Consider the following 13,369-nt stretch of genomic DNA (forward strand, 5'->3'; position numbering starts at 1 on the left):
GTTTTGTTTTCATATATTTTATAGTCCCAAAAGTCCCCAAAAATGCTACAGATTTAAGGAAAATGCGCGTGTACATTAGACCCAGTAGCATAAAAGCAGTGTGTTCCAGTGTGCAACTGAGTGTTTTCGTACCCTCCTGCAACGTGCGCGTGTTAGCAGCCGAGTCTCCTCCGATGATGTAGAGGATCCGCAGTAGCTGCAAGACATCCTCCACTCCACAGGCATTCTGGCTGCATCCTGCCTTCGCCTGCGCAACCTCCCTGGCACCGCCCAGAATCTCACTGCTCTGATTGGCTGAAACTGAACTGGGGCTCAGGCCACCAGAACGGCCCCCGACCCCAATGCTGTGTTCACAAAACTCCTGTGAAGGGGAACAGATCCGAGGTCAATGAAGAGATATCAGACATCCGTCAGACATAAAGAGAAAACTTGGACAGACTCACCATCTTTCCACTCTCCTTCTCTTTATCAGAGTCTTTCAGCTCTCTGTACATTATCCTGCATTAAAAACAGAAGTCAACAATTGTCCAAGACCTGTCAAATGCAGTAAAGTTTGCATCAGATGTCTCCTCTCTTACGTGTACGTGGGCTCCCAGATGCGCCTCAGTTTATCCGTCTTGACAGCTCCGTTGCAGGAGAGCTGCAGCAGCCGCTGGACATAAAAGAAGATGGTGGACCTGTAGTTGGTAAGAGGAAGCTCCACCTCCCGGGTTGTACCCAGCCCAGCCACCTGAACACACAGACAGGACAGATACAACAACTCTTTTCCAAAAATATACACGCAATAAAGGAAAAGGATAAATGATATAAAACTGAATATGTTCCTAAAATTATTTTGGTACCAATTAACTTTCATTTTAAATGCAACATGAGGGTATTTTTTGTTTGTTTGTTAAATCAACTACCATGGTAATTTTTGCACAGCACTGCAAAAATCTGAGGATACAAACGTGCTTAAACATTGTGACCATCCTGTGATCGCACAGACAGACTGATAGACTGGGCAAAAGAAAGAGTATTCTGTGGATGAATCACCAATGACAGCTGGGAAAGGAACTGACTGTATCCTACAAAATATACTCAAAGTCTTCTGCTGATTAAACTGAAATAATTATTTTAAGGGAAAAAAAAAACCATTTCATTTGAGCACCAAGTAATTTATCTTACCTTAAGGGTGAGAGCGAGGTGAGGAGAGGGAGCACACTCCACCTCCTCCTGAACCTCGGATCGAGGAGTCCCTGGACCAAGGGAGACAGAGAAACCCCTTTTTAAAAACATGGATGGAACATTACACTGCAGACCTTTCATAAAAGAGTTTATTTTTCTTTGAAAGAATGATGATTTCAGATCTAACTAAGATCTCAAATAAACAACTGAACTCTGAAAAAGATTTCTACACCAGTAGTCAAAATTTCTGTGCAAGTTCTATAGCCTCAAGGATTCTTTCAGTCCTCATTTCCTGACTTGTATTTTTGGTTAAATATCTTCTATTTATACTACCCCATTAATATCCATAAATACTCTCTCTACCCGTTTCAGCCTTTAACATCAACAAGGTGTTAAACAGAATATGCTACATTGAGAAAACAAATCAGTTGGGTCCATCATAACATAGAACTTTTATTCAACAAAATGAAAAATGAACTTAAAACTAATTTCCTGTAATGCAATTATTAGTTCAGTGGTTGGTCAGATAAACAACAGGAGGCACCTGCCATTTAACTGATCACCAGTCCGTGTCATTAAAACACCACAGAAGAATAGGATATGTGACATTAGAAGTAATATTTTTCTAATATTAATTACTGTTTAAATAAAATCATATTAGCATTGCTGCAGGACTATCACCGATCAGTTATGTTGCCGTGATGTCAAAGCTTTGACAACTAACAAAATAACAAATGAATGCCAACAACAGCATTTACAGAAACTAGCTGAAAGTCCTGTCATGAGCAAACACTTCCTCCTTTGCATTTTTTTTTTTTTTTACCTGGAGGAGGGATCTCCAGGTCTGTGGTCTGCTGGACATTGGTTCTTCCTGGTCGGGGGTCAAAGGCAGGAACCAGAGCAGAAAATTGCCTCTTTAGGACAAAGTCGTCATCCCATGTCCTCCTGCGTCCTCCTTTGGTCTCATACTCCTCCTCTTCCTGCAGAACAGCAGTGACATAGTCACCCCTCTGAAGGGCTTTTGTACAAAACATCCACAGCTACAGCGAGAGATCATCTTTGAATCATCAGGGGGGAAAAACCCAAATCTTTAAAATAAGCCCAGATCTATTTACGTACCAGGACCTCCTCATACTCTTGATCCTCCTGATTGTCATCTTCGTTCTCGTCATCATCGTCATCAGGCTCTGGGAGGTCCTCCTCATCGTCCAGCTCAGCCAACAGTGTGTTGGCACGGCAGCTGTCCAGAAAGTCTAAAGGGAGAGAAAATGAGCGGATGGACATGAAGTCGGTTAAACAACTGAGAATAAGGGAAAGAGGGGAAGATGGCGCTTGGCACACATGTTGATAAATTCTAGAAACATGAGCTTAGGTTTGGTTAATTCTGGTCCGGTTTATTCAAATCCAACCAGTTACTATACATATTATACAAAGACATGCAAAGACAGTCTTAAATGATCAACGTTTATGTGTTTTAATGATCTCTGCATGTTTTCTATTATAAAGATGTAACTGGTGTTATGACTTGTTCTAAAGAGCATGTACACACACAAGCAGGGAGGTAGTAACGCAGCGGTCCCCAACCTTTTTTGCGCCGGTTTATGCCCGACAATATTTTCATGGACCGGCCTTTAAGGTGTCGCGGATAAATACAACAAAATAAAACTAGTACCGGTACTGAAAAAAAGAAGATTTATTCATAACACACGTGAAAAGACCCAGGAAAACTGAGTTAACGATAAAAACGATAACAAACTAATGCTGAAAACCGAAAAAAACCCTGAAAATCATACATTTCACACCTGAGCCTCAACTCTTGCGGCCCAGTACCAAACGACTCACGGACCGGTACCAGTCCGAGGCCCCGGGGGTTGGGGACCGCTGTAGTAACGTGATCGTGAACCTGGGAACAAGTATTAGGGTCACCGTTTGCCTTTAATAACTTTGCTTAAATATATGATTATGTTTAAAAGCAAAACTACTTGGTTTAAAGATTTGCGTCAAGATATGCATTGTAAGGGCACACAGGACGAGAGCGAAACAACCTGTCTCCAAGATGCCAGTTGTTAAGATTTTCAAGGGGATTTTCACCATCAAGCTGAAAATGATTTCTATGTTTTTCTTTTCTGTTATATTTACAAATAAAATTAAGGCTAAGCTCTATGCTCCTATCTGCTAACTTTTACACAGTTCAGGTAACCAGTGTGCTGACTTATATGAGAGACAATAGGCAGCACAAGTTAGCTGAAGCAGGCTCAGTGAGTGAGTGAGAGTGTGGTCACCAACCATAGAGAGAGAACTCGGCCTCCTGGCCCGTGTCGCTCTCGCTGGATGTAGACGTCAGGCTGGTTGTAAGGGTGTTGCTTAGTAACTGGCCCACCGACAAACCCGTGGTGGCTGTGGCTACATTATTGCTGCTGGTTACTATGGAGGTGGACATGGTAACGGTGGAGGTGGTGCCAGTGGTGGTGAGGTTAGGAAAGCTCTGAGCACCCATGAGAGGAGAAGCTGCAAACAAACACACACACACAAAAACAAACAAATGGTGGTTAGTTTGTCAGAAACCAAAGAAACAAAGCAGCAGGTGAAGCTCGTTATGCTCCAGTCATCTAACTGGAAACAGCTGATTGGCTGGAGGCAGCTCATGCGGTTTACCCAGTGATCCAGAGGAACGATCCTCCACATGTGGTCTGAGTAACTTTGGACTTAAAAATACTACGAGATAATATTTGAAGCTGAGAACAAGCATCTTCACACAGCCATTCAAACAGCAAACTCAGCTTACTGAATCGTGCCCTCTGAGTAAATAGTGCATCCGTTCCTAATTTTAAAAGCAATTCTAAACACACATCCTGTGGTCTCCGCCTCACTGACCCAGTTTGGGAACTTTATTTGTTACTAAGTGTCATTATTACTTTGTGTAAAACTCTAATCCACTCCATTATTCATCTAGTACAGGGGTTGGCAAACCTGGGCACATGTGCGACAGCTGGCACGCCAAGGGTTAACGGATGGCACGACCATAGGGTGTTTCTTTGTTTCTATGGGCTGATGTTTTGTTTTGGGGGGGGTTTTGTTTTTTTTTTTTGTTTTTTTTTTTTTGGGGGGGGGTAAGTGTATAAACATGAAAGGTGTGGATTGGCCAGATGCTGGCCGATGTGTAAGAATAACTCAACTCAATAACATATGTATCTCTGTATTAACAAACATGACATATTTACCCATTTTATTTTTTTTTTTTAATTTATTTTTTTTAAGGTTTCTCTCATGCACTACGGTGGGTTACCCAGTGCCGGTCCAGCAATGGACGATGGGATTAAGTAAATGCTAGAGTTGCATGTTTTACTATAAATTTGCTGATTTGTGATAATGACATACTAACACATTAACACATATGCCACACTCATGGAAAGTGCACTTAACTAGAAGGAAAAAAAAAAATGTTTTTTAAAAAAAAAAAGGAGAGAGAGAAAAGGATTTTTAAACTCCTGGTCTAGTGTAAGGGGCTTGGAAATAAAACCGTCTGGAGAAGAAGTTTCTCAGATGAGAGGTGAAACGTCTTCAAGCAACTTAAAGAAGTCCAGACGTAGTCTAAGGAGCTTGGAAAGAATAGCGTCTGGACTTCTTTAAGTTGCTTGAAGACGTTTCACCTCTCATCTGAGAAACTTCTTCTCCAGACGCTTTTCTTTCCAAGCTCCTTAGACTACGATGACCTGAATGACTGAGAACCTTCACAGGCAACTCCTGGTCTACTTTGTGCAACGTTTTAGTGGAAGAAGTACTGCCACTGATTATTCTCAAAGCAGTAGGCTGTGGTTGGGCTGACTGCTGTGGTGGTTTCTATTATCGTCGACTCTAGGTAACACACCAACTGTGGACCTGAATTTTAAAACAATGAAATGATTAACATTTTAAACATGAGAATGAAATACGGAAAATTATTTTACCAAGATTACTAAAAATTGAAGAAGGTCCAGACAAAAAAAATAAAAATGTTTTGAAGTATTACCCATGAGTTTGTTTTTTGCATTTTATACCGATCAGTGCATTTCAGAATCGGTGCCTGTGACGACTCATATATTGCTTTTGTGGCAAATATTTAATAAGTTATATGCACCATGTATCACCATTCAGCTGAACAATGTTGCCATATGCCCCAGCTCCAACTCAAAAGATAATTAGATTGTAATACTCAAGTTATTTACTTGCTGGCAGTACCCGTGATGTTCCGTGATAGTGGACTGAGGTGTAATACCAGTCTTTTAATGGTATGTTGTAAGAATATTGTAGTATTAGTGCAGTAATCCTGCTGTACTCACTGGCAGTACTCATGACGTTTCTGCCCAGCGTGTTGGTGTTGTTGTCGCTGCTGCTGCGGCTCAGGTTCATGTTATTTGTGGCATTGGTGCGCGACATGTTGGGTGCACGGCGGACGAAGGACTCCATCAAGCTGGCCTCGCGAGATGACAAATTAGGGACGCTGGCACTGGAGCTCATGGGAGCGCCGGCAGCCAAGAGGGAGCTGACCGATAGCCGGGCATTAGCCACCGAGCACATAGGCCTCTGGGAAGGCGTGTCCTTGCTAGATGACTCCGACACCGAGCTGACATCAGGGGAGCTCACGCTCACTAGCCCCATGGAGATCGCTGTTGCCGGGTCAGTGGTGGCCATTGCTGTGGATGAGTCTTTATTTCTGGTTTCATCTGCTGTGGTGGATGCATCACCAGTAAGTGTGCCTGAGCTGGATGCTGAACCAGATCCGCCCTCTGCTGCAGAGGACAGAACGACAATTGGCTCTTGCTGATGTCCATCAGAGCCAACCCCGCCTCCCATTACTCCTCCTATCCCGGTTCCTTGGTCAAGCACTAGCCCATCAGTTCTTCTCTCCAGTCGCAGACCTCCTGCACCTGGAAAACCAGCGGAGGAACTTAGGCTGATGTCAGAGGAGGAGGCGACACTGCAGACAGAGCTGCTGCTCCCCTTTCTGCTGGAGGAGCTGGCACCCCCAAGCGATGAGGCCCCGCCCTTATCAGGACAGTTATTTTTAACCAGACTGCTCCATGACTGCTGAAGCGAGGATGACGATGTGGAGGAGGAAGATGATGAGGTGGTGGTGGTGGTACCGCCGCCGCTCGCCGCCTGCGTCACAGAGGGTCCCACCGTGGTGGAGGCGGGGCCTGAAACAGTGGATGAGACAGGTTTGGGTGACGGCGCTGTGGCAGCCGACTCAGGGTCGTACCCTGGAGCAAGCTTGAGGTCAAACTTCCCTTCAGCGCCCATACGGTAAGAGTTAGAGCCGCCAGCATCCCAGGTTACATCAATCCAGCCTGGATGGACAGAGAGATGGGAGGGAGACGGACGGATAGATGTCAGAGACCCGAGAGAGAGACAGAGAAAGAGAGACAGTAAGAGAAGTAGACAGCAGAGAAGCAGCTTACAGTCAGAGCAGCTCCACACTGGGCCAGATCAAATACTTTACATGAAATATTGCTTTAGAGTCACAATGAAACAAAGCACTAACTAGCCTGAGAGAAAATATAGTATAGTGAGAGAAAATTACTATACTTGAGTGTTTTGTTTTGGGGGGGTTGTGGGTGTGGGTGTTAAAACATCTTTTGCCTGATAAAAAGAGTTGTTAACTGACTACCACATTCCCATCTTAGATCCAACAATGTGTCCAAATAACCAATTTTTAAAGAGGAAGGGATATTATTTTAACTAACCAATAACTATAGATAAACAGATTTTCATTAATATATCATGCTTTTTAAATCAACACTGACAAGTACATGTGCCATCATATGGTTTTCAGTTTTGTTTGTTTTGTTTTTTTGTTGTTGTTGCAGTTTTAGGAGTTGAGAGCCAAGCATCTGCTGAGCTACACTCCACAACAGTTAAATTTCCTCCAAGCTCTGTCAGTTTGCTTCCTTGGTCCTGTGGGGTCATCATTTACATGTCACAACTAGGAATAATGGGCAGGAAACTGAATCAAACCACGTACTGGCTCTTTAGAGCACTAGCTCTAGCATTGGCTCTGGGTTTGGTCAAGAGTTTTTTAAAGACAGATTGAACAGTTTTAACTACATTCCTCAAAAATAAATAAATAAAACTTAAAAAAAATAAATAATTAACATTAACTAAATAATAAATAAGTGAATATTTGCTGTACTGTTTTTTACTTTATGCTGATAAATATACTAAATATTTAAGTGATGTTTCTTCAGTAGAGTTCACGCAATATAAACCTATTGAACACATTTGTTCCTTCCTTTGTGTATTGTACAAACAAAATGTACAGAACATAAAATAACATTGCAAAAATATCATGTAATTCCCAATAAGGGTGCCATTTCATTTGATTTTAAAGAACAGCACACTCATTGATGTTGTCTGTTTAAATTTCTAATGTGGGGTTCTGGGTGCAGGTGGAGCAACAAGAGAGAAGAATATGGACATGATCATAGAAAATGACAAAGCAAAAGTAGAAAATACTTCTGGCAAATGCAAAGCATCAAAGATGAAAGGAATTAAACTCAAATAATGACAGTCATCTTGGCTTGTAATGATTTTTTTTTTAAGAAAAAGAAATAGGGAAAAAAAATGGAGCTGCTGGTGGTGTATCCATTCGTTCAGCTCACTGAGATTGCATCAGATCTGGGTAAAAAATAAAGGTGAGAAGCACAAATGGGATAGGAAGAGAAAGGAAGAGGAGGAAAAGAACAGGAGAAGAAGAGAAGGAGGAGGAGGAGAGGATGTTTGCCCTTATCTGACTCTCCAGGTTAAATTGTAGAATTGCAATTTCTGGTTTTGAAGCCAAAAGGGAAGACTCCGGAAATCCTGAAACAAAATTATCTCTAAAATTTTTATGTCATTTTTCACTAATCTCACACCTTACAGAAGGAAAAGGGCCCATTTCTTTCAGTATGACTAGACATTCCACAATCTATCCACTCCAACACTAACCATTCCTCCCCATCTGGCCCTTTCAAAAACCACTCAGCTGGATATAATGTTGTTGCTTAAAGTTACAAAAAAACATTATAAACTAATTAAGTTATAACTCACTTGCCAGCTTCATCATGTCAGTTTTTGTTAGGGAAACTGACTAATGATGTGTACATGCGTAAGTTTCACCTACTTTAGCCAATTAGATAAGTTACCACAATCAGGGAGCTGTCCAATTATCCTAGATTCAACAATTCACACTCAACCCTTCATTCTACCAGCCTATCACAGACAGATTTGAACTGAAAGGTATTTATCCACAGAACACTTCCTAAATGCAGATTCCACTTGGCTGTTTACCTTTTACTGTAACCACAGTCCCCTGTGGAGATCAATTAAACCAGTGACATGTGCCTTGTGAACATGAAGCTAAATACAAGAAAAGAAAAAAAAAAAAGACACCGCTGACACATCATCCTTCTGACATCTCAAGGTGAAGAAGGGAGCAGGGAGAAAAGTGTAAACACAGTTGTTCAGTAACCTGCTGTGTTAAAACATATTTTACACAGTACAAAGACCTGGGTGGGGAGGCTGAAGCCAGGGTTTAGATTTTAGTTCCTGAAGACAGAAACAACAGGGCTGAGGCCTGTACTACAAAGCAGGATTTCATCTTACCCAGGTATCTTCAGGGTTAATCCTGGGTTTTCTGCACCACAAAGGTGGAGATCAACATGTATAAAGTCACTATCCACTGATCAATCAAGTCCTCAGATAATAGCAGCTTCTACTATCAACGTGTGCTGCTAGAAGAAGGGTCTAAGGTTTTGTGCCACATTTTCACTGATGCCTTTACAGCATGTCGTAAGTATGTTTAAGTGTTTTACCCATTTCGAAAATGTGTAAAATCTTGTTGTACTTTATTCTAATTCTAAGTCATCTTACACTGGTGGAGTTGCAGCCATAGAGCACAGAACACAAATCAAGAATACCTGTCTAATCACTAACCCTGTAAAGCCTGATGTCTGAAATAATTGCCAGAATATCCTAATTATTTGAAACTGGAGTGTTTATTGAACATTCAGATTTTTTTTAAAGTGTTATTAGTTAAGTGCATATTTGAGTTTTAATATGTATCATTTTGCTACATCTGGCATTTTTTGTGCAATTTATAGCTCACGGTAGCACTGCGTGTCTTAACTGTATTCATCAGGTGTCACTCGACACATGAAACCTCCCTTTTAGACTGGTCAGACATTATCGCCACCCCTTTCATGCGAACGCACAGGAGAAATAACAGGTTGAGCCCGCTTCATAGTACAGGCCCTGGACTCCTGCAAAACATTTTGGAAAATGCACTACAGCAGTTAAACCAGCTGGGATCCACCAGCTGTTGGGTAAACGGTGCATTGGGTTTTTTTTTTTTCCTGTTCATCACTTTCTGTTTCATCTGGTCTTGTGTGTTTGCTTACCATTGTGAGCCTCTCCAGTAATGGTGCCCTCTCCAGGTGGGTTTCCATCCTGGTCGCGCCACTTCCAGTCGATGCCCCGAACAACCCGTGCCCCTGGTACGATGTACTTCATCACCTGAGAACGAAACAGGCGGCGCTGGCGGCGAAGGTTTGCTTCTGCCTCCTTCACAGCTTTACCTGCAGAACAAAGAAGCAGCCAAATTAAAATCTCACATTAAAATCTCAGGGTTTGATTTGTTTTCTTTTGCTGTTTTGGCTTTTTGTCTAAGTAACTGTCAAATTGGTTAACAATTTGACAGTTACTTAGACAAAAAGCCAAAACAGCAAAAGAAAACAAATCAAACCCTGATAGAGTAATGCAACAGTAATGCAAGGCTTTAAGATAAGGTTCATAAAATGTTAAGCTACTGACATAATTTTCAAAAATGATACCAACAACTAAAATCCTCTGGTTGTCAATCACTAGAAGCAAACTGCAACGGAAGCAAAGTTCTCACCCAACTGGTCCTCACAGACTGCAGTGACATTCCCGTACAGCTCAAGTCCAGATAGTGACAGATAGTGTGTCTGGCCGCTGGCGTTCTTTCCCATCTGTTTAATTCTGATGTGCCTCCAGCCCTGCTTCTCTTCTTTAGATGGGTCCAGAGGCCACGTGGCTGTCGACCTGTGAAAACAGTTAGATAAAATTTCAACCATCTATGGACTTTGGTTATTCAGCAGTTTAAATGAATTTAGAGAAAAGTCTTACCCGGGTTCATTTAGGCTGCTGTCATCTACGTGGGTGTAAAGAGTCGTCCAGTTCTGACCATCTTTGGACACCTGAAAGACCCAGTTCCTCAACGCAGAGCGGCCATAACCCCTGCAGGAGGATTAATATTTTAAAAATTAGACATGCTAATTTCATATCTGCCATTTGTCAGGATCTGTGTATGTTAGTTATAGGGGCTTCTTCCCCCCTGCAGTTTCAGTGTTTTATTGCATGGAATGGATTAGATTTATCATCCAATATCTCTCAGGAGGTAGGCCCATTCTATTCAATAATGTCTCATTGTGTCATTCTGTTTAGGGCTGCCACGATTAGTCGACTAGTCGTGATTACGTCGACTATTAAAATCGCCGACGACCAATTTAATAGTCGACGTGTCGTTTGAAGCTTTGTAAGATCCCAAAAGACGCAGGAATAAGTAGTAGGATTTAAGAGTGTAATAACGGACTGAAACAGAAGATGGCAGCACTGCATGTACAAGGATGCCAGCTGCCGTTAAACCCCCAAGAGGTGTAGAATTGTTACCACACAACTTGGTCAGGTGGTATATTGGTTTTATTTCCTGATGTCTTCAGTAGTTTCTACACTACAACGTGAGGTAATAACTGGCAGACAACGTTTTATTTTTCTATACGACATAATCATGAAAAACGATGATGATGGCGATATTGACGCCAGTATGTTAGAAAAAATTAAGGGACAGGAGCATGTTTCTCACAAGGTTTCATCAACTCCTCTGTTAAGATTACTAATTGGTATGCTTAGTTTCTTGCTTGAAGACTTTTTATTGATTTTATCACAGCAAATACTTAGTGGGTTAGCAGACAGACTCTTGCTACAAAGCCATAATTAGAATTGCATGTAAATGGCTTTTTGGCAATAACTTGCTGAAATTAGCAGGGCCTTTTTTTTTCTAAAAATGGCTTTATCTGGATGGCACACATGTTACTCCAAAACAAATATATACTATACACGGGGTGATTTTGGCATGGATAACTTGCACATATATGGCACCATCATGAATAACCTTTGAACTATGTGTAGATCTTCTGTGTACTTCACAGAGGACTCTGCATTGATTTTTTTTTTAACATTTTTTTTAGATTGCTCAAACAGAAGGTCAGTGTTTACGTTTTTAGCCGCCTTGTGTAGCTCAAGATTTGGCTCAGTTTTTACAATTGTAATCTGGTGCCAGACACAAGTAAACACCTAACTGAATATCTTGCATCTAAACTGATTAGCTTAGGATAATTTACGCCAGTTAGAGGCAATCAGACGTTGCCAACACCCAACATTCCTAGATAAACCAAAGTTAGATCTGGAGAGTAAATAGCACCTTCATGATATTTCAGATTCTATATTACCATGTGTTATGTGTTACATCATATGATGCGCCCATCTTATTACCTGGCATGCCTCAGAGTGTATGCTGAGGGAATGACCCACAGGCCGAGGTCGATAGCAAACCAGGCATTCTTGTCGTCATTCGTGTGGCAATTCAGAGCAGAGCTATCCCGACTGAGAATGTCTTCCAGTCTCCCGTAGGGGAGATTCCGGCCCTCTGAAGAGGTCACCACCACTAGGCCATAAGCTGCGGGGTTCACCCACTCGTAGGCAGTCCTGAAGAAAACAAATACTGGTTTACTGGGAAAGAAAACAAAAACAAAACAAAACTCCACTAAAGCTCCCCTGGCTCTAAATGTAAACATCTAAAACGTTGCATTACTTTTTAAAAGAACCGAAGGACTGAACAGAAAAGTGTGAAATATAGCATTTTACATTGATTGCAAGTATACAGAAAAATGATCACAAACCCTAGAAACTTGATTCTGTTTATCTGGACGTAGAGTTTTCATTGGGAGAAACATTTCATTACTCATCCAAGTGACTTCCTTCAGTCTGACCTGATGGCCCACTGTTAGTCAGTGGTGCTAATTTCAGTAATTATGCAAATGTACCGTCTATAGGGCTTTGGAGCACCCCCTCCCACCATGACAGTAGGCCAAACAGAGCACACGGAAGCGTCAGCTATGGTTCGTACGTACTGTGTTGTTGGTTGCAACGTTAGATCACATGACAGGGAAGGCAAGAAGCTGGAAATGGGCTCTCTTTTCATCGTTTCCCCTCCTGGAGGCAACGGGAGGAATCTCATGTATCCGATATTACTAAACGAAGACGTCAGGCTTGGATTGCAGCGGTGAGACTCGGACCGGCACGCAAGGCGAGTGCAACGAAACCGAAAAAGAGCACCCATCGGAGGTAACCCCTGCCCCAAAAACATACAAAATTGCGCTCATTGTACGCTAATCTGCACATAACCTTCAGATGAATCACGCACCTGGAATACTGGTGTACATTTACCTTATGTGTATGCACTAATTTTATTTTACATGCTTTCATTATGCAGCTGCAGAGTATGAAGGTGTGCCCAGTGCAGAAGTAATAGATGAAGATCTGACAGAAGACCAACAACAAAATCACCATATCACGGAGGCTGTGGATGGGAGTTACTCATATTATGTGAGGGTGAAGACACGACACTGCTTGATAGGAATGTTAAGGTGTGCTGTGTTTTGGTGAATATGTGCCCCAGTGTGGTCGTCAAACCAGGGCCAAATGAAACTTGCTCTTGTTGAATATTCATAAAACTGCTGTGTTGCATGTACAGTTCATTGTAAATAATTGTACTTTCTGTCAAGTGGTTTCAATAAAACAGAAATGAAAAGTACGTTTATTTTTTTATTCAAGACCTGTTGACATGTACTTAGCAAGTACATGTGCAGGTACACGTGAAATGCAAACTATTTACATGGCAACGCACAGCTGGCATCAATCGTGAATCGTTCATCTAGAGCAATTTGGGGGGCAGCTCCGGAGGAGAAGTCAATGTTGCGTGCAACCTCTAGCTGTATCTTGGTCATATGGTCAACATACTCACAACGTGGAGGCTTAAAAACGGCCAACGCTGACTCCATGGACAAGGTACACGAAAATATCGGAATAGGACAACGGCGGTAGGCTG

General features: G+C 41.9%; 1 protein-coding gene across 2 annotated transcripts in view; it reads right to left on the minus strand.

Annotated features, from left to right (window-relative positions):
* Positions 1 to 132: 132 nt before the first annotated feature.
* LOC102302438 (E3 ubiquitin-protein ligase HECTD1) overlaps positions 133 to 13,369 on the minus strand; it is a gene marked incomplete at its 3' end in the record, with an annotated part of 32,065 nt that continues 18,828 nt past the window's right edge. Inside the window, 12 exon segments of one of the 2 annotated variants that reach the window (XM_014330745.2) lie at positions 133 to 361; positions 444 to 498; positions 579 to 730; positions 1,168 to 1,238; positions 1,991 to 2,147; positions 2,287 to 2,420; positions 3,454 to 3,675; positions 5,487 to 6,494; positions 9,582 to 9,758; positions 10,079 to 10,245; positions 10,330 to 10,440; positions 11,755 to 11,967. In XM_014330745.2, the coding sequence (XP_014186231.1) occupies positions 133 to 361; positions 444 to 498; positions 579 to 730; positions 1,168 to 1,238; positions 1,991 to 2,147; positions 2,287 to 2,420; positions 3,454 to 3,675; positions 5,487 to 6,494; positions 9,582 to 9,758; positions 10,079 to 10,245; positions 10,330 to 10,440; positions 11,755 to 11,967 (2,696 nt within the window). 2 annotated transcript variants of the gene reach the window in all.

The sequence above is a fragment of the Haplochromis burtoni genome, unplaced genomic scaffold, assembly GCF_018398535.1.
Source record: "Haplochromis burtoni strain Fernald_Lab_line unplaced genomic scaffold, NCSU_Asbu1 Contig_996, whole genome shotgun sequence".
Classification (NCBI taxonomy): domain Eukaryota; kingdom Metazoa; phylum Chordata; class Actinopteri; order Cichliformes; family Cichlidae; genus Haplochromis; species Haplochromis burtoni.